The sequence below is a fragment of the Dama dama genome, chromosome 14, assembly GCF_033118175.1.
Source record: "Dama dama isolate Ldn47 chromosome 14, ASM3311817v1, whole genome shotgun sequence".
In the NCBI taxonomy this organism is placed as follows: domain Eukaryota; kingdom Metazoa; phylum Chordata; class Mammalia; order Artiodactyla; family Cervidae; genus Dama; species Dama dama.
Window position 1 is genome coordinate 4,121,084 of NC_083694.1, and position 19,086 is coordinate 4,140,169.

Consider the following 19,086-nt stretch of genomic DNA (forward strand, 5'->3'; position numbering starts at 1 on the left):
GACCACGGGTCCTGTTCTTCGCCCAAGCTTACGACTTCGTTCTTTAAGTGACCGCAACAACAGTCATGGAAGGTTCCCTTGGATGCTGTGAATAATCTACAAAGCAGATTCCTATATTTATTACAACTCTATTTAATTCCCATCAGCGTTTTAACTGATGCTGTATTTATTTGTCAGACTGAAAGTTCTGTGAAAGCAGCAAGGACAGTGACCACGTTTCCCTGTTGTCCCCCACAATCCTCGCCACTGTGTGGGGTAGTGGGTGGGTGCTCAGGAAATGCTTAATAAATTGGATTTTTAAAAGCCTGTCTCTGAATTGCTGAGGAACAATGAGGGATGTTGGGATATGAAGTTGAACTTAAGGGCATGGAAATCACATGGTCATGACATCTGCAGGAACAGAGCGCTGGGGTGAGGGTGAGAGCACTGGTTTGAAACGCAAATGTTGAAAGATATAACGTAGAGGGGTGTCCAGCACAGAGCAGACTCCCCCTCAACACCGCCTTTCCTGTCCACCCTTCCCACCCCGTTCCCACCAGCCCTGCCCCTCGGGTGCTCCTTCTGATCCTACTCATCTTAACTGTCCCCCACCTGGGGGTGCCCGTGTCAAGCTGACACTGCGGCTGCTATCCTCATGCCTGGACGCACTGTCCCATCTGTGAGGACACTCCCTGCTCAAAAGGCAGGGACCTCGGGAGCCTTTGCTTCCTAGCACTGGACCAGTGCCCCGTGAGGCTGAGTTGTGTGTCTGGGAAAGGCCCTCTTCTTAAAAGCAAGACTGCTCATCCTCTAGTCTCCAGCTCTGGTTGAACTCTGACTTCAATCCAAAGAGACAGTGTCTGCCTAACTCTGCCCCAGTTCAGAACACTTAAGAGGATGAATACATGTAGGATGTGGGCTGTCTCTTCTTCCATGAGGTTAGTTTTCTAGCAGGACAATGGGCCCTCCAGGAATCCCAGATCACTGTCCTTGCCCACCTGGCCATAAGCCACTTGGACTGGAACAGACAGGAGGTGCATTTCTGAAAGCAGAGAGCTGTAATGGCTTTGGATAGCTCAAATAGACCAAGGCCAAGATAGATGCACACATTTCAGTGCTAGGCTATGGAGCAAGGATAAATAGATAACAAAAGCTGCTCCATTTCTAAGAGAGAGAAAACGCTGGAGTCAGGGTACTTACGTGGATCAAGGGATGAAGACTTAGAGAGGGTATCCACATATGTCACTAACACTAACAAGGGTGGTTCTGAAAATTTACAACCCTTCATCACATCCAAATAACCTGCCCTTACCATAGGACTCCAGAAGATCACTAGTAAGTGCCAGCCCTATGACTGGGGCAAACAGGTTCTCAGGGGTATTTCATACCAAGGTCCCTTCCTAGCTCAGGGCTGAAGCGTGTCTTCACAGGGCAGTCCAGGTACCTTCTGCTAGTGGGGAACTCAAGGTTGAGAAGGGCTTTCAAAGCAACAGCTATGCCTCCACTCCAGTCCAAGGCCATGTGGTCTACAGCCAAGGGAGTAAGGACCCTGTGATCAAAAAGACTCTGCAAGTCCATAGCCTATCACATGGCTCGGAAAGGAGGCAGGTGGCAACAGGGCAAATGCTCTGCATTCCCAGAGGCCACCTGAAAACCACTGGGGCCTCAAAAGTGTGTAAGGAGAGCTGGAGCGGGGGAGACTGACCCCTGCTCAGGGCAAACAGGCAGGGACGAGACTTGAGGTGGGGTGCGGGAGGTCATGAGGGCTCTGAAAACAGATGGAGTGGGTGTTGGGAACCAGCAGACAGACAAAACTCATTGACACCAAGGTCTGGGCCCAGGGGCACAGCTGGAGAGGTGAGTCAGGCAGGGAACATTGATGTAGTCATCGGAATCCATGTCCTCTCCCTTGGCAGCAGGCTGGTGGCAGAAGCTTACATATTCACAGTCGATCTTCAGAGATGGGACATGGGGCCAGGGAATTTCAGGTACCTGGGAACGACCAAAGAAGCATCACTGGGTTTGGGTAGGGTGACTGTAGTATCCACAGTGGGCAATAGTGGGGTGGGGGTTGTGGGGTGCACGTGGTTGCTGTCCTCCAGAAGACAAAACGCAGAGGTGGTTGAGTTCCATCAGGTGCTCAGCCCTGGGATTTTCAGGGTGGTGCCTCACGCTCTACATAACTGGAAAACACTTAGATCTAATACGGCAGGAAGTGTTTTAAATGGGGCTCAGACAAAAATCATGTGACTAAGCATGGGTCTGAAGGAGAACCAGCTGCCAGAGGAGTTTCCCCTCTGGATTAGACGATATGACTTGTGGAATAAATATGCATCTTCTCAGGGAATTATTCAGAAGGAGGATGAGTCATCTTCTGCACCTCCATAGGGCTTTCATTCCCTGGAGAGGCTGTGACGTGACGGGACAGTGCATTCCAGGAAGGAGTGGGCGGTTAAAGGGGAGGAAGGTGGCAGGCTGTGGGGAGCTCCACTTCCCCGGAAAGAAACTTCAGGATCATCTGCCTTTGGGATGGATCAGTTCTCGGAGGGCAGGGCTATGTCATGACCCCAGCGTGGCATGACTATTGTGACATCCACCCAGGAAGGCTGCAGCAGGGACAGTCACATATCTTTGACACAACCACTGAAAACTGTAAGCTCAGCCCCTGCACAGAGCAGGCACTGAGTTAGCGCTCATCGAAAGGAGCTGTTCCCTTCTGTACTTTACCAGAGAGGGAGTGGGCAGCAGCTTGCTTCAAAAATGTGTCTCCCACTGCCTGTTACGGTTCTTCATTTGAGACTGATCTGGCTTAACCGTTCTTAAAAAGTCGCTCCCTGTGAAGGGTGACATGGTAGCTCTCAGCCATTTATCATAGGCACCTTGTTGCGAACTTGTTTCATCAAGATTTTTTCTATCCGTGATAGCAGGAGCGTGAATTTCAAGCAGGGAGGAAGGGTAAAATTTGAGCAAGGTACAGGCCCACATGAGGCCATGTGTGGTCACAGAACAGTTTCAGAGAAAAGGGCTCAGTGGACATGAGTTTGCGCCAACTCCCAGAGACAGTGAAGGACAGGGAAGACTGGCGTGCTGCAATCCATAGGGTCACACAAAGTCAGATGTGACTTAGCGACTGGACCACAAAGGGTAGAGCTGACGGGCACTGCTGGGCCTACCTGCGCCACTGAGAACTCCCCCAGCAGTGCTGAGCACGGGGCCTGATGGGGCAGAGCTGCTGCCTGTTCCCAGGCATCACTCTCCCCTTTTAAGCAAGACCTGCAGGGATACAGTTCTCAGCCTCCCTTGAAGGCTGGTGTGACCATGTGATTAAACTGTGCCCCGTGGTCCTCTGATAAATGAAACGTCAGGCTCCTGGTCTTAAAAAAGCAACTTTCTCTCTCTCCCTCCCACATGCTGGGATGCACACATGGTGCTAGGGATTGAGCACCAATCACGGATGAGGCAAGACTCCAGGGGATGGCGGAGCAACAGGCAGAAGGCATCTGAGGCACTGCATGACCCCATGGCTCAGGCCACCTCCTCCTGGCTCCGTCTTCACTTGTGAGGAAAACAGGCTTCCATCTTGTGAGCCCTGGGGTTTAGTGTTTGCTGCATCAGCTTAGCCTACACCCTAATTAAATCAGGGACATTTGCCACATTTAGTTTTCCTGGTTCTGGAAGCAATAATGTTTCTGCTACTGTGGATGCTTTAGAGGATAAAATGTTCTCTTCTTAACTGGGGAAGACAAAGGAGAATGAATAGTTTAACATTTTTTCACACACCTGCCAATGGCCATCAATAGAAAGATGAGAGAGAGAAAAAAAATGAGTTTCCTGCTCCACACCTAGATTCCAAGAGGAATCTTTCTCACTCAGAGTGTTGAATCTTATCTGTACCGTTCATGGAATTCTCCAGGCCAGAATACTGGAGTGGGTAGGCTTACCCTTCTCCAGGGGATCTTCCCAGCTGAGGGATTGAACCCAGGTCTCCCGCACTGAAGGCAGATTCTTTACCACCTGGGCCACCAGGGAAGGTCATCTATGTCTCTAGGCCAGGCTTAATTGCCTTCAGTAAATAACCTCCTCTCAGTTTAGAGGGCTTACTAGAAAGTACTTCCTCAGATTAAACGGGGGTAACTTCCACCCTCTTAAGACCCACTAGAAGCTTAATCTCTTCACAGGAAAGCCCTCCCCGAATTTGTACAGTCGTCATCTAGCATCCTCCACTTAAGCTCCCATTTATCCCAGGAGAAATGCTTGGCCAGAAGCCAGGTAACTAACTCTACCGCAGTTGCTGGGGAGCCGTCTACGGGCACAGTCCAAGGAGGAAACGGATACTCACTCCCCGACGCAGGGACCGGCAGCGGCTGGGACGAGGCTCCGCAAAGGTCGCGCGGGGCCACGCCCAGATCTGGGGCCGCCCTTTCGAGCTGCAGCTGCCAGTCAGGGGAGGGGCGGGGCTTACCTGCGGCAGTGCGGGGCTAACCAGCGGCGGGCGGGGCTTACCCGCGGCTGGGGGGGGCCTTACCCACGGCGGGGCGGGGCTTACCTGCGACGGGGCGGGGCTTACCCGCGGCGGGGCGGAGGCTGCGGGCGCTCCGGGGTCTGGGGGCGGTGCCGCCCCTCCACCTGAAGGGGGCGGGGAGGGCGGCATGAGGGCGGGGCCCAGGGCCCAGCCCCGGCCCCCCAGCTCTGCGGGAAGCCCCCGGGCGGTGGGCCCAGCTCCGCACAGCGGCTGTCCTGGAGGCGCGGGTCTCCCGGCTCGCACTCTGCTCGGCGCGGTTTCTGCGGCCCCAGCTCGCGCGCCGGCCGGGGCGGGGGCCCCACCCTCATCACCCCCGCCCCCACCCCACCCCACCTCAGGTCAGAGCACCCACAGATATTGCCAGATACTACATTATGCGGTGCCACGCATAATGAAGTTTATGCTCCATTCACAAAATCTAGTTCTTCTATCAATGACTAGGAATCCAAGGTCTTTTTGACATAATATAAAACATAAAGCAAAGGACAAATTCACTCAAATGAACGATTCACTGCCTTTCTTTGAGCCTCCATTTCTTTAGAAAATGAAGCCGCAGTTTTTGCGGCTCCAGATCGCGGGTCAGCCCCGCCCCCGCCCCCCACCCCGCCTCGTCCCCCACGACCCCCACCCCTCCCACCACCCCACCCGACCCCGACCCCCACCCCACCCCGTCTCGTCCCCCACGACCCCCCCCTCCCCGCCCCAGCCCCCACCCCACCCCTCCCGACCCCGATCCCCACGACCCCACCCCCCACCCCTCCAGCCGCGCCCCGCCCCCAGCCCCCTCGCCCCCACCCCACCCTCCCGACCCCGACCCCCACGACCCCACACCCCACCCCTCCAGCCGCGCCCCGCCCCCAGCCCCCTCGCCCCCGACCCCACCCCTCCAGACCCGTCTCGCGCCCCAACAAGCCGACCTTCTCCCACCTGCCTGCCCGCACGCCCAGCCCTGCCCTCCTCCCGCCTGCCCGCCGGCTCACCAGCCGCGTCCGCCCCGCGGGGCCGCCGAGGACAGGCGCTGTAGATATTGCTCGGGGTGCGCGGCCGCCGGCACACGCGCGGCCGCCGGGACAGGGCCGGCTGGGAGGCGTCCAGCGTGCGCATCCTCACGGCCAGTCGGCGGACCCGCCTGGAGAGAGCTTCTCGACCAAGCCGCAGGGACAGAAAGAGGAAGGAGGGTGTCAGAGGCCCGCACTCGCCCAGTCTTACAGAAAACTAAAGACGGCCCCCTCCCCGCTGTTTGGCAGCGTCTGACCTGAGGGTGCTCCGCTCGGAAGTGGCACAGGCTGGCCTTCCCTGCAGGGTCCGGGTCGCGCTCCCCACCGCCCCCATGTCCAGAACACCGAGCCGCATCCCAAGTCCCCCCAAACTCAGCGTGCTCATCCAAAGCTCCTGAGTGTCCCTGGGGGACCAGAGGGAGCTGGATGCTCTGGGCGCTCCGTCGCTGGGCCTGACCCACTCACCTTTCCGTCTTTGAAAGATCCTTTTCACCAGCAGCCCCAGAAGCGCCAGGAGTATGAGACCCAGGATGGTGGGGATCAGGACGAAGACACCTTGGTCTTCCATCCCAGACACAGCGCCCGGGCCTTGGTTGGAGGCTCTGAGGAGGGGAGGAGCGGGGAGCGGAAGGTGAGGTCAGAAAGGTGGGGGGACTTAAGGTAGCACCACAGGGGCCAGCTTTTGAAGGCGGGTCACAGGTTTGTCCCTTTGATAAGAGAATTCCTCTCCCCTCCCCCCACCCCCTGCATGAAACCTGGATTAAAGTTCAAGCTTAGCTTCCTGGCTGTATGATCTTCAATCAGTTTCCTAACTTCTCTGAGCCTCATTTCCCAGTAAGTGGTTACAGTAAAACCTGTTTCACAGAACAGTTTAAGGATGAAATAAAATAGTGGCTATAAAGACCTTAATGTAGCTGACCTAAGCAGCAATCAAAAGTCAGTTCCACTTCCAGCTCTCTGCACCTCAGTTTCTTCAGAAAATGATTGCAGATTTTTAATGAGTTAGTTTCTGATAACTATGGAAGAGAAGATGGTGCTCCCTTTGCCTAGAAGTTCTTCCCTCCATTTTCTCTACATGTTGAAACCTTACTTTCCTTGTCCATTACATAAGTCCTCGTTTTCTTCTCCAGTAGTGGTAAACTAGAATCAACTTTTTCTCTGTGTCACCACTTCCTCTGTTCATACCAGTTACAACACTTATCACAGTCAAGACTAGTATTCGTAAAATAACACCTAGATATCGCCTGTTTTTAAACTTTTCTACATCTTCAGGACATAGCACAATGCCTGGCATATAGTGCAGATTTAAGGACATGTTGGTTGAGTTAATCTGAATTCTTCTCCACTAGTAGGATGTTACGGTTTAATAGACTAGGAATCAGAAGTCCTGGTTCTGTTTGTAACCACTTTGCTCTCATGGGCTCAATGTCCTAATTGTAAGACCCAAATGATGTCAGAAATGCCTTTCTTCGCTCACGTTTGCCTTTGTTTGTGTGTGCTTAATGGCTCAGTTGAGTCTGACTCTGCAACCCTATGGACTCTTTGCAACCCCACGGACTGTAGCCTACCAGGCGTCCATGGGATTTTCCAGGCAAGAATACTGGAGCAGGTTCCCATTTTCTCCTCCAGGGAATCTTCCTGACTCAGGGATAGAACCTGCATCTCCTGTCTCCTACATTGTCTGGCCAATTCTTTACCACTGAGCCACCTGGGAAGCCCCTTCTATTTGTTTTGGCAAAAAATAATTCGCCAGTATTACTGGTTTTCTTTGGACTCTGCTCTAATGCTGCCCCCTAGTGGTCTACAGCAGCACTTTCCTGGGCTGCACCCCATCCATTAGATGAGAGCAGGCCAACAGAAATGTAGTCTGAACCCCACACGTAACTTAAAATTTCCTAGTAGCCACGTTGAAAAAGTAAAAGGAAACACGCAAAAGTAATTTTTAAATTATTGATGGTTTAGTGGCTAATTTTATATTCATTTAGTTCTTCCCCATCAAAACAGATTTGCATAAATGTTGAATGACTGAAAGATCTTTGTCTCATCTCTACAAGATCTCCTGCTGGAGTACTGATGTGTGTATTCTTGTTAATAGGACTTACGAGTTAATGTTGTAGCTATAACACTAGTATAGCTATAATAAATATAGCTATACTATCTTTCACAGTGACTTCTAGAGACAAAGCCAAGAAAGGTATCTGTTGGTAGACATTTTGGGGAGATGTTGGTGATCTCCTAACTCTAGTCTCCTTTGTCCAGTTTTAGCTCATCCTGGATGCCGGAGGCATCTTACCTCTGTCTGTGAAGCCAGGTTTGGTGGTTGTAGCTGGCTGTCTGGAGCCTGAGCAGCCCCTTCTGAGCTGAGGTTTTGGAGGTTGTGATGGATGGCAGGAAGATGGTGGGCTCAGCAGTTGCTACTGAAGATGCCCTGGAAACTTGGGGGCGGTGGGTGATGGAGGGGGTGGGGGAGGCCTGGTGTGCTTGAGGAGAGTCGGTCCTTTGAGCTGGTGTGGTTACTGCAGGACAGAGCAGGAAAAAGTGACCTTCCATATCCACACTCTAGTCTCCAGTAGCCTTGGGTCAACCATTTCTTTCCTGAACACATTCTTCCCTTTTAGGTAGACTACTTTTGTTCTTGCAATCCACATTGTCTGAAATGCCTTCTGAATATGCCATTTACACCTAGTCCCTTCTGTCTATATTTGCTTCAACTTCCATTTCCTACAGAAAGTCTTCCCTGGCTTCCCAGGCAGAAGAGCTTTCCCTTCTGTTAACCATGGAGGAAACTTGATTGTAGTTCAGTTCCCACCCTGACTTGTATCTATGTGTTTGTCTATTCTCCCCCATTCCACACCTGCCAGTCACAACCTTGGGTATATAATGAGCTCAGTGACATTATCCCCCTCTCAAAGGCCAGCAGAGTCCTCCTGCGTAACAATATTCAACTAATGGGAACATGTGAGGATACGGTGGAAACATTGTATGTCAAAATGCATTCAAGACAGAAAAGTGATAGAAGTATAAAAGTATCATAATTATTATTAATCTTATTGTCACAAAATAGAGCTGCTAAATTACTGTCTGCCATCAAATGGAAGATAACCCTATGGGGAGCAGAAGGCAGGAGGACTTCTGGCTGGGAAGCGTCTGCCTAGTCATGGTTTCGTAGTCATTCAGAGAAGAGCTAGATTTTGTGAATGGAGCATAACTTCATTCATCATGCTCGGCGCCACCTGGCGGTGATGCGTAAGTACTGCAACTAGTGCCAAGTGGCGAGGGATGGGCTGTAAAGTCTTGGGATGCAGATCTCAAGGAGGGTCCCTCTCCCAAGACAGGGAAATACAAATAGGAGACTCAGCTCTGCTCTGCCAACCACTGTATGAACTGAACACATATCCCCTTGTCCACTTTCACAATAGCATAGAATTTCCCCCGCTTCCCCTGCCCTAGCTTTGGGGAACTGACCTTTGGATATGAATTCTAAAGAACTGGCATGTGCAGGCATCTGGAACCAAGAAGGCATGTGCATTTGTAGAAATCTATGAAACCATGCTGGAGGCCCAGGCGTCGGTGCTTCTTCCCAGGATGGCTCGTAAACTACCAAAGGCAAGAGAAGCCCATTGGTGGTCTCCGGCGTCAGCCTGAGGCCCGGGGGAGGGACTGCTGGCCTGAGTTGAGGCTGACTCAGCCAGGGTAGACAGCAATAAGGGGATGCAGACGTGGTGCCCATGAGAGGAGCAGAAAAGTAACTGGGCTGGGGTCTTCCCTGGAAAAAAATCCTCTTTCACCCTAACGCAGTGGGCATTCTCTGCAGAATCAGAGAGCATTGGGAACCTAGATTATTGAGTGAGTACCGTGTATGTCTGAGGAAGTCAGTGGAGAAAGAAAGGAGAAAGGCGGGATTCTGGAGCGACAAGGAAAGGATCGTATAAAGTAACAAATTTGGCCATCAACTGTGGCTTGAGAAATGATTGTCTTTGCTTTACATTTATCCCTGATATTTCTCATGGGACAATTATGGGGCTGCTTAGGTCCTTTTGCTTCCAGTTTCCTCCAGTCTCAGCACCTCTCCTCAATTTCACCCCCACCCCCCACTTGGCTCGTGACCCGGGAAGGGTGGGCGCGGTGCCACACTTGGCTCGTGACCCGGGAAGGGTGGGCGCGGTGCCACGGGGGCGCACTGATCCTGTTCCTTTCTTACGGCTTGGATAGAGAATCTGGTGGATCATGAAGTTCAATGACTCTATGCGGTTACAGCCCCATGGGTCCCAGTTTCTACTGGACTAGCTAGTAGGGGAGCAGCGTTAGGGTGTGGGGACTGCTGCGGCCCCATGCTAGTCCCAGCCTTCCCAAGTGACAACGTTTCCTGGGTGTCCTGAGCCTCCATCCCGTGGGGCACCTACCGCTGTGAACAGTCAGGGTGATCTGCTGGGTCTTGCCTTGGTCTGTGTTCCAGCCCACCCCACAGGCATAGACCCCATTGTCACTCTTGGCCAGCTCTGTCATCTCCACCAGGAACAGATTCCTGTCCGGATGCTGCTCCAGGGTCACTCGGTGCTTGAATTCCTCCCTGACGAATTTGCTGCTGGACACCACGGTGGTGCATCTTCCAGACTTGCCAATGGTCCGGCACAGATATATCCTCACATGCGTTTCAGGAAGTGGGCACTCGATGGTAATTGACCCTCCCAGCATTCCCTCCATCTTTACTTCTGGAAGGACCTTCAGGGCTCCGACTACTGCAGGAAGCGGGAGTTAGTGAGAGGAAGCCCCATCCCCAGCCATGTCCCCAACACAGCCCTGTTTCCAACCTGGGCCCCAGCGCAACCTCAAACTCATCCCTGCATCCAGCTCCATCCCCGTGAGCAGCCCTGAGCCTTCCTGATATCTAGCCCTAGCTGCACCCACAGCCTCTTTCCATCCTCAGCCCTGTTAACCGCCTTGGTCCATCCCTAGCTCGACGCCCGAGGCTCAGTCTCTCCTCAGCCCAAGACATCATGTAGCCCTCTGGCTTATCATCAAACCTGAACCTCTATGGACCCAGACACCAACCCCCTGAGAATCTAGTAAAAATGTCCACCCCACTCCAGGGGAGGTGCCATGGTGAAACACTCCCCCCACCCCGCAACCAGCACATGACCCCAGAGTGACTTCACTGTGGTGCAAGGAGGCATGGTGAAATTCACTGCAACAGGTTTTTCTGTCTAGTTCTGTTTCGCTTGGATCCATCCAACCAAAACAACTCTTTCCCCTCCAGTTGTTTTTTTAATTCAATCATTAACAGGTATCTATTGAATCACGTTCATGTGACAAGCTAGCTGACATCTCTCCCTCACAGGATGAGTCACTTACTGAGTGATACAAATCGATGGCAAAGTGTAATAAATCCCATGGCGTGGATACATAGGGATCTTTGGAAGCAGCAAGCAGAGTGCCTGATCCAGGCTGCCACGGACGGGAGTTTGAGGAAGGCTTTCTGGCAGTAGGGACGTGTAAGCTGTGGCCTGAAGGATTGGGTGTGGAGGGCTAAGAGAATGATGGTCATCCTCACCGAAGGAGGGAATACAGAGGGAAACAAGAGTGTGTTTGAGCGTGTGCACACCTGCTGTGTGCCTTGGGGCTGGTGTGGAGCAGGGAGGAGTGAACAGTGTGGTTCCTGAGTCCCTGACATCAGTAAGCTTATGCGCGGTGGAGAGAAGGTGGGTCTAAGCTGGAGAACAGGTTAAGGCTGGCTATGATTGTCAACTAAGTGGGTCCAACAAGCGTCTGTATATTTCTGGGAAGATGATTCAGAGGATGGAGTGTGTGTGTTGGGGTGAGGCTAGGGGGACTGGGGTGAAGGAGAAACCCTTCTAGACAGTGAGAATTGGCCCCATAAAGCCTAAGAGAGGAGAGAGGTCATGGCGCGTTCATGGGGAGGTGGGGATGTTCGCAAGCTTCCGGAAATTCATCTGCAGAGCACACATTTAGAATCGCTCCACGGAGTCAGGGGAAGAAGTGGGGCTGCAGGCTTCTAGATGCGCTGAGGAGGACATTCTGGGGGGAGGGAAGGATGGGGATGCCCGGAGAGAGGAGGAAATAACCATGAGAGCATGAGACAGGGTGCAGGAGGCTAGAGAAGGGCTAGCAGGGGAGCATTCACAGGAGTTCGTTAGTGTCTGGATGTGCAGCTGGTGAGCACAGAAGGGAGGAGCAGAGGGGGCTGCCAGACACGTGTGAGCTGACGTGAAAACCCTCACGCCGATCACCCACTTCTGCTTTAAACACCCTGGAAACTGAGATGAGGGAGGCAGCCCTGTGACTGGAACATGCCAACGGAAGGGTGACCCGTTCAAAGGACAAAGACCCAACCAAGGGGCTGGGGGAATCCCCCGTGTGTCCAGAGGGACCACATACACCTGTGTGCAAAGCTCGGCACCTGAGAGGGAGCACGCAAATGTTTCCAGACCAACTCAGCCAAAAAGGGCACGCCGGCTGCCTCCTCAAGGGTAAGGCGCTGTAAAATGGGCAGAGATAAGGCAGAGCCGAGAGGGGTCGTGACGCGCGCGGACACCTCCAGCGGCCTCTCTCTACCCTGGGGGGCACTGCGGGTCATCCTCTGGCTTGCCCAGGTCCTACGTTATGGACTGTATGTTTGTATTGCCCAAAACTCATGTGTTGAAGCTCCCGTGTAAGAGTGGGGCCTTTGGAGGCAGGGAGGGTTAGATGAGGTTATGGGGCTCCAGCCCTCAAAATGAGGTCGGTGTCCTTATTCTATTCACACAGGAGCACGGGAGCACAGAGGGAGATGGTAGCCTTCTGCAAACCAGGAAGAGGGCCCTCGCAAAAACCGTATCTGCTAGCACCCTGATCTAGGACTTCTGGTTCCCTGAACTGTGAGAAATAAATGTCTATTATGGAAGCCACACGATCTATGACACTTTGTTACAGCAACCAGTGCTGACTGAGACATCTTTAGTGTGCAAACTTTGGATGGGTGAAGCACAAGGAAAGCTGCTGGGTTCACGGAGTTCTGGTTCCAGGGAAGCATTAATGGGCAAGGTGAAAATGACCAGATTCTGCTCTCCTTGGAGTTCATAATAGCTTCTAACCACAAGCAGACTTCCCAAATAGAAAAAAAGATGGATACAACCTCCAGGTTTGGAACTTAGGCACAGTGTACATAAGACTCCTGTGGAGGAACTTGCTAGGATGCAGATGACCTGGTCCTGCTCTTCAGCAAGGTGATTATATCTGCTTAGAACGGGTGAGTATATCTGCTTATGAATCTGCATTTTTAGGTAAGCAACCCAGGTGCCCTTGAATTTTTGCAATTTTGAGCCCCGTGATTACATTTCCAGATGATTCCAGGGAAGAAAGGGAGGAGTAGAAGTAGATATAATGGAATCAACCTGTTTAATATTGATGGTTTAGAGAAACTGTGATGTGTCATTAATCTCTGAATCAGTGATTTGATTTTCAGTGGTGATGGTAGGGGAGAGGGATATATGTGGTATAAAAAGTCACTCTCAACATGTAATTGGATATAAATATATGTTTGAAATGGGCTTCCCTGGTAGCTCAGCTGGTAAAGAATCCAACTGCAATGCAGGAGACCCTGGTTCGATTCCTGGGTTGGGAGGATCCCCTGGAGAAGGGATAGGCTACCCACTCTAGTATTCTTGGGCTTCCCTGGTGGTTCAGTTGGTAATGAATCCACCTGCAATGGGGAAGACCTGAGTTCCATCCCTGGGTTGGGAAGATCCCCTGGAGGAGTGCATGGCAACCCACTCAACCCACTCTAGTATTCTTGCCTGGAGAATCCCCACGGACAGAGGAGCCTGGCGGGCTACAGTCCATGGGGATGCAAAGAGGCAGACATGACTGAACAGCTAAGTACAGCACAGTGTCTGTTTGAAACATGGAAAACAATCTTGTTTTTGTAATACAAAATAAGGTTTAGGCCCCAAGGCCTTGGCTGTGACTGTGCTCTGGGAATAGACTGGATTCTGCGTGGTGGTGATTTTCTAGACAGGAGAGATGATGAGGACCCTATCGACTCCAGTCACAGCAGGATCTCTGGAAGAAGGAAGCTGACCTGAGAGCTTTATGTTTATTAGATGGAGCAGGGCTCTTAAAAAAAAAAAAATGAGAAACATCCCAAGCGGCTTCCCACTTCTGCTCACACTGACTTGGGCATGTCCAGGCCTGCTGTTGGCCTTGGTCCAGTTGCTGTGAAAGGAGTATCTGCTGTCTCTCAAAAGCCAGTCCTTTCCCCTGTCTCCTGAGTCCATCTCCTGAGTCCTCTCCTGCAATCACCCCCCTTTCTTTGCTTGCCTCGCTGGTTCCTCTCTTCCAGTGTCAACACAGCTCGCGCATATGCCCTGATGATAATGCCCATATTGGAAAACCCCTCAGCCGACACTCCCCCTCCCCTTCAACTGCAACCACCCCTCTCCTGTTCTCTTTCTCAAAACCACTGAATCCAATCCCACATCTCCTAGTTCCTTTTCCACCTACATCTGTCAGTATTTTGTCTCCAATGTTCCACTGATACTGCGCCAGTCAAGGTCACCAAAACTTTCCTTGTTGCCACGTTGGATGGTCACTTCTTTGTCTTCTTTTTTTTTCTCATCCTCTTGGCAGCATTTGGTGGGATAGAGCCTTCCTGCCTGGAAATTCTTTCTTGGCTTCCCTGACATCACTGTCTCAGTGGCTGCTCTTTGCCATCTCCTTACTTCTCCTTATCTGTTCACTTACTTCTCTTCCTCACTTACTTCTTTGCCTCCTTCCTTATGCACGGCTCCTCCTCTCTCAGTTCTGCGCCACCCCAGGGCCTGGCCCTGGGCCTGGCCTCTTCTCTGTTCCCCTGGGTCTCCCCCCAGGAGCTCGCTGACTCCCATGGCCTTTGGTGCCAACTCTGTGTAGATCTCAGCACTGGGTGCATCTCCAGCTTTGTCTGTACCTCTGAGCTCCAGACTTGCCTTTTGGGCCCCTCCACTTGGATTTAGCTCAGACATCTAAGATATATTTCACACTTACAGTGGTACAAGGAAAAAAAAAAAAAAAACCTCTTGATTTCTCCTCCAAATCCTGTTGCTTTATAAGCTCTTTCTATTTCCGAAAAAAGCGTCAACATCCATCCAAGTGCTGAAGCCCCAGAGTCATCCTCATATTAAAGAATTAAGGGTAAGTTTTAGGTGTGTGTATGTGTAGTCTGTCACAGCATCAAGTGTGTGCATTCTTACTATTATAGGTCAAGGTAAAACCGGTTTGAAAGCCTACATCCTACCCTACTGCCTTGCTTTTCTGTGGACCTCCACCTCGGGCCCCAAGTGATGTGGCCTGTAGTTCATGCCTCACGCACTGGGTTCTGGGACCAGGGCCACCCCCATATTTGCAGGACCTAGGGCAGGAATACAAATAAGACCTAAATATCATAGTCTGAACAGTTTAAAGTTAACCACCAGGCTAATAAACTGTTGCTGTCGTTAAGTTGCTCAATCGTGTCCGACTCCTTGCAACTCCATGGACCGTCGCCCACCAGGCTCCTCCATCCCCGGGACTCTCCAACATCTTGACAAATTTACGCACTCCTGGGATGTCCATTCCCACACATGCTGTGCAGGGGAAAACGGCCCCACGTTTTCTGCCTCCAGCTTCTGGCCCCTGTCCCTTCAGTTCTCATCCCTAGCCCCTGCCCACTCCACAACAGTCCTGGCATATACATGGTGGGTGACCCAGCTTGCATGTATAAACTCCATCTCCTTCCCAAACAGCCACCTGAAGCCACCCTTTTACAGGCCAGGAGACAACCCTAGGATGGAAGACCCAGGATAGTGTGGCAGAGTCACCGAAGGTGGATTCAGAGTCACTTGGACAGGGAATTTGAGGTCTAGCAGAGGGCGTGTGGATGTGGGCTTGGGGTAAGCACATCCTTTCGGGTCTTGAACTCCTCATCCCATGGGGACTGGCACCAGTGGAGAAGAACGAAGCCCAGAGCAAGGACCCTTCTGGAAGAATAGTCATATTGCTCTGGACAGACTGCTGGACCACAATGCAGGTACCCTTCACTTCTAGACATCTCCCACTTTCACCCAATCCCTCTTCCCTCCCAGGCCTAAGTTTGGTCAACCATCCACTGTGCTCACCCATGTCCTACTTCCTGTCACAGAGTCTATTTCATTAAAACTTCATTCCTTTGGGCTTTTAGGGACTTCAAACATTTGACTCAAACATTTGCCTTTCTTCAAAACTCCAGCCATCACAAAGAAAGCAAGTATGAATAAACAACTACTCTGACCCCCCAAAAACTTACCACTGAATCAATAAAATATTGAGGTTCAAGAGAAGGGGCTCTGGAAAGTGTAGAGAAGGAGGTGGACGTTGAGATGGGCTTGAAGGGCCGCATCAGTGGTGGAGGTGAGGGGAAGGGTGTTCCTGGCAGAAGGAACGGCAGGAGCAAGGGCATGGTGGCAGGGAAGTCCAGCAGGGAGCTCTGCTGGCTGGAGGTTAGGAAGGTCCTGGGGAGAATGATAAGCTCAGCGTGTAAAAGCAGAGGCAAGGAAGGAATTGGTACTTCGGGAGTTTGGTTCAGTTGGCAGTAGGAGGTGTGGAAGGTTGTAGGGAAGGATGATGCTATGATCAGAGGCAAGAAGTAGTACAGTGGATCTGGAGCCACAGGCTGTCGGGTTGCAGAAAGTAGAGAGGTAGTTAAGAGCTGCTCCTTTGTTCCTTTTCTTTTCACTCCTCTGTTCTGTCTCTAGCAGAGGCTGCCATTTCTTCCTATCCTGGTAAGTGTGAATCTAGAAACTACACGAATTGGCCATCAGTTGGGTCAAAGTCTAGTTGCAGGTTAATGGGGAGAGGTGGGTAAAAAGCTATTTTGGCATTTTGCAGCTGATATCATAGATAGTGAAGAGAGAGTAGCTGATTTAGGTGGTGACCAGTGAGAAATCTGAGGTTAGGTGTCAGGCTGGTTGTATTTTTGACCTTGATGAGATGTGGAAGTGCAGGGTGCCCAAGAGATGGTTGTAAATAAAGATATGAAGCTCTGGAAATGAACTGAAAGTGTTAGCCACTCAGTCGTGTCCGACTCTTTGTGACCCCATGGACTGTAGCCCATCAGGCTCCTCTGTCCACGGGATTCTCCAGGCAAGAATACTGGAGTGGGTTGCCATTTCCTACTCCAGGGGATCTTCCCGACCCAGGGATCGAACCCAGACCTCCTGCATTGCAGGCAGATTCTTTACCGTTTGAGCTACCTGGGGAAGTAGGCCTGCCAAATAGGCCAGGGAGTCTTCGATTGGAACTTTGAAAATTCAGGAGATAAAAGAACCAAAGGAAGAATGTAGAGGTAAGAAGAGAGAACGTTGGAGGCACTTGCTTTTAGATCCCAGATTAGCAGGCTGACAGACTGGGGAGAGGGGACAGTTTCAGCCTGTGAGTCAACACCTGAGGGGCAGGAGGCATGTCTGGAGAGGAGGGAGGGCTGCTAGCTGGGAGCTGGGAGGGCCTGCAGCCTTGTCCTGCCCCAGGTACTGGTTTACAACTAAATTCATCCAGAAGCTTCAGAGCTGGAGATGCCCAACCACTCCCCTACTGTGACCGATTCAGTCCTCGTATGGCGTCCAAGGTGTTTTTCCAGAGCACTTACCTGGAAAGAAGTAAAGCGCCCAAAGCCACAGGTCCATGGCTCCTTCCAGAGCAAGGTCCCGTCCAAGGGCACCCAAAGAGGGGGACAGAGGCCTGCTGCTCACCCAGGAGCCCTGCACCGTCTGATGCTTGAAAGAGATTTCTGGGCCCCCACGAGGAGTGGGGCTTGGAAATGAGGAAATGACAACTTACCTTGTTTGCTTACTAGTTTTAGACTGAAAAAGAAAATACCAGCAAACCGCAGAGGAAGTCAGGAACAGAGAAAACATTCTGTGTTGGGTGAGAATGGGTCCCCAGGGTTCAAAGTGCCTCGAGGCAACTTCTATTAATAAAGACTGTTAGAAACTAACAGGCCTCATATTTCTATGCCTTGGCGGGTCCTCCCATGCCTTGTCGGGTTTACTGAGCCAAAGTTATTTACTTTATGCCTGACTTCAGCATGAAAGAGCCTTCTTGCCAATTTTCTTCCTCTGAGGACGGCTGTAGGGACAGAAGCTTGGGCCTGAAGTCAGAAGGTGCTAGTGGTAGCCCTTGAATGCATTTGATAAATCCTTTGGGAGACCTGGTGGCTCAGAGGTAAAGCATCTGCTTGCAATGTGAGGGACCCAGGTTCGATCCCTAGGTCTGGAAGATCCCCTGGAGAAGGAAATGGCAACCCTCTCCAGTACTTTTGCCTGGAAAAATCTCATGGGCGGAGGAGCCTGGTAGGCTACAGTCCACAGGGTCACAAAGAGTTGCACACGACTGAGCGACTTCCCTTTCCTTCACCTTTCTTTCTTTCTTTTGGGAGACCTACTATGGAGGAATATTAAATGTGGATTTTGAGCAACTCACTGCCTTCCTTTGAGCCCCCGTTTCTTTATCTAGAAAATGAAGATGGGACTGGATGATCCCCTGCTTGTAGACAGGTCACGCAGCAAGCCTGCCTAACGTCAGAGCCGCCTGGCAGAGCAGTCCCTCAGGACCCGGATGCTCCAAGGTCGCGCCCAGGAGGCCGGGCGCTCTGGCTTCAGCTGCGAGGCATCCTGGGAGGAACTTCGGGCTCCAGTCAGAAGTGCGGGCTGTCAGAAGCTCCAGTCAGAAAGTCCTGGCTCGGCGCTTTCTAGGCCGGGCCTCGGTCCTCTTGTGGATGAAGTGGGGGTGGTGCCCGCCTTCCCCCCTTCCACGGAGTCCCTGAGGCCCTCCCTGCAGAAGCCATGGCCATGCGGGTGTCTTTAGAGCCCCTCATGCGAGGCCTGGGAGGGCGCTGCTGGTCAGAGGGTTCCCTGGCTTCATCCCTGGAGGCTGTCCATAGCTCAGTTCCCAGTGTCCCCACCTCCAGGGGCGACGACCTCCTGGGCGCCCAGGGGCTCATACTGTCCCCATGCCTTTCTGGGAGGGTCCTCCAGACCCCCGCCGGCCCCCACACCTCGGGTCTGTCACAGGCTCATCAGAACACAAGCGACAGCATCCGCAGTGGAAATGGAGTGTGAGACTCGCAACAGGTGCAAAGGAAGTGTGGGTGGCGGGGTTCTGCGCCCCCGCAGCCCCGAGCAGCTGCTCTTGTGATTTCCTCCCACCACCCCTGACCAAACTGTCGAGGGCGGCCGCGAGGCTCCGGGTAGAGCGGGAGACTGTCCAGGCTGTCCTGTCAGCCGCCCTCCTTGGAGGCCTCCTCCCAGCCACATGGCTGCCGCACCTGGGCTCGGACACCTGCTGGGCTCTGAGGCCTGGGATGCCTCGGGGGGAGAGGGAATAAGTGAATGAATGAAATGTGTGTGTGAGAGACTGTGGGTGTGACACTGAGGGGTCCAAGAGTGAGTGGTGTGTGACTGGGATATGTGCCTGTGTGACAGCAGAGTGATACGGGAGTGTTTTATGTGTGATGTTGGAGTGTGTGTGTGTGTGTGGTGTGTGAATGTGTGTGTGGTTGTGAATGTATGGTGTGTGGTTGTGAGTGTGTGTTATGTTGTA

At 52.2% G+C, this 19,086-nt stretch overlaps 1 protein-coding gene across 3 annotated transcripts; it reads right to left on the reverse strand.

Annotated features, from left to right (window-relative positions):
* Positions 1 to 131: 131 nt before the first annotated feature.
* On the reverse strand, positions 132 to 17,319 carry FCMR (Fc mu receptor). Of its 3 annotated transcripts, XM_061159954.1 has the most exons (8): positions 17,135 to 17,318; positions 9,903 to 10,238; positions 8,965 to 9,096; positions 7,793 to 8,015; positions 5,965 to 6,101; positions 5,482 to 5,640; positions 4,526 to 4,605; positions 132 to 1,971 (listed from the first exon to the last, which is right to left on the reverse strand). In XM_061159954.1, the coding sequence occupies exons 1-8, from the start codon at positions 17,169 to 17,171 to the stop codon at positions 1,795 to 1,797; spliced, it is 1,281 nt and encodes a 426-aa protein (XP_061015937.1). In that variant the 5' UTR covers positions 17,172 to 17,318; the 3' UTR covers positions 132 to 1,794. The 3 variants fall into 3 exon arrangements, with proteins under 3 accessions (XP_061015937.1, XP_061015938.1, XP_061015939.1); XM_061159955.1 differs by lacking the exon at positions 8,965 to 9,096 and having other exon boundaries at positions 17,135 to 17,319; XM_061159956.1 differs by lacking the exons at positions 8,965 to 9,096; positions 9,903 to 10,238 and having other exon boundaries at positions 17,135 to 17,319.
* Positions 17,320 to 19,086: the final 1,767 nt, after the last annotated feature.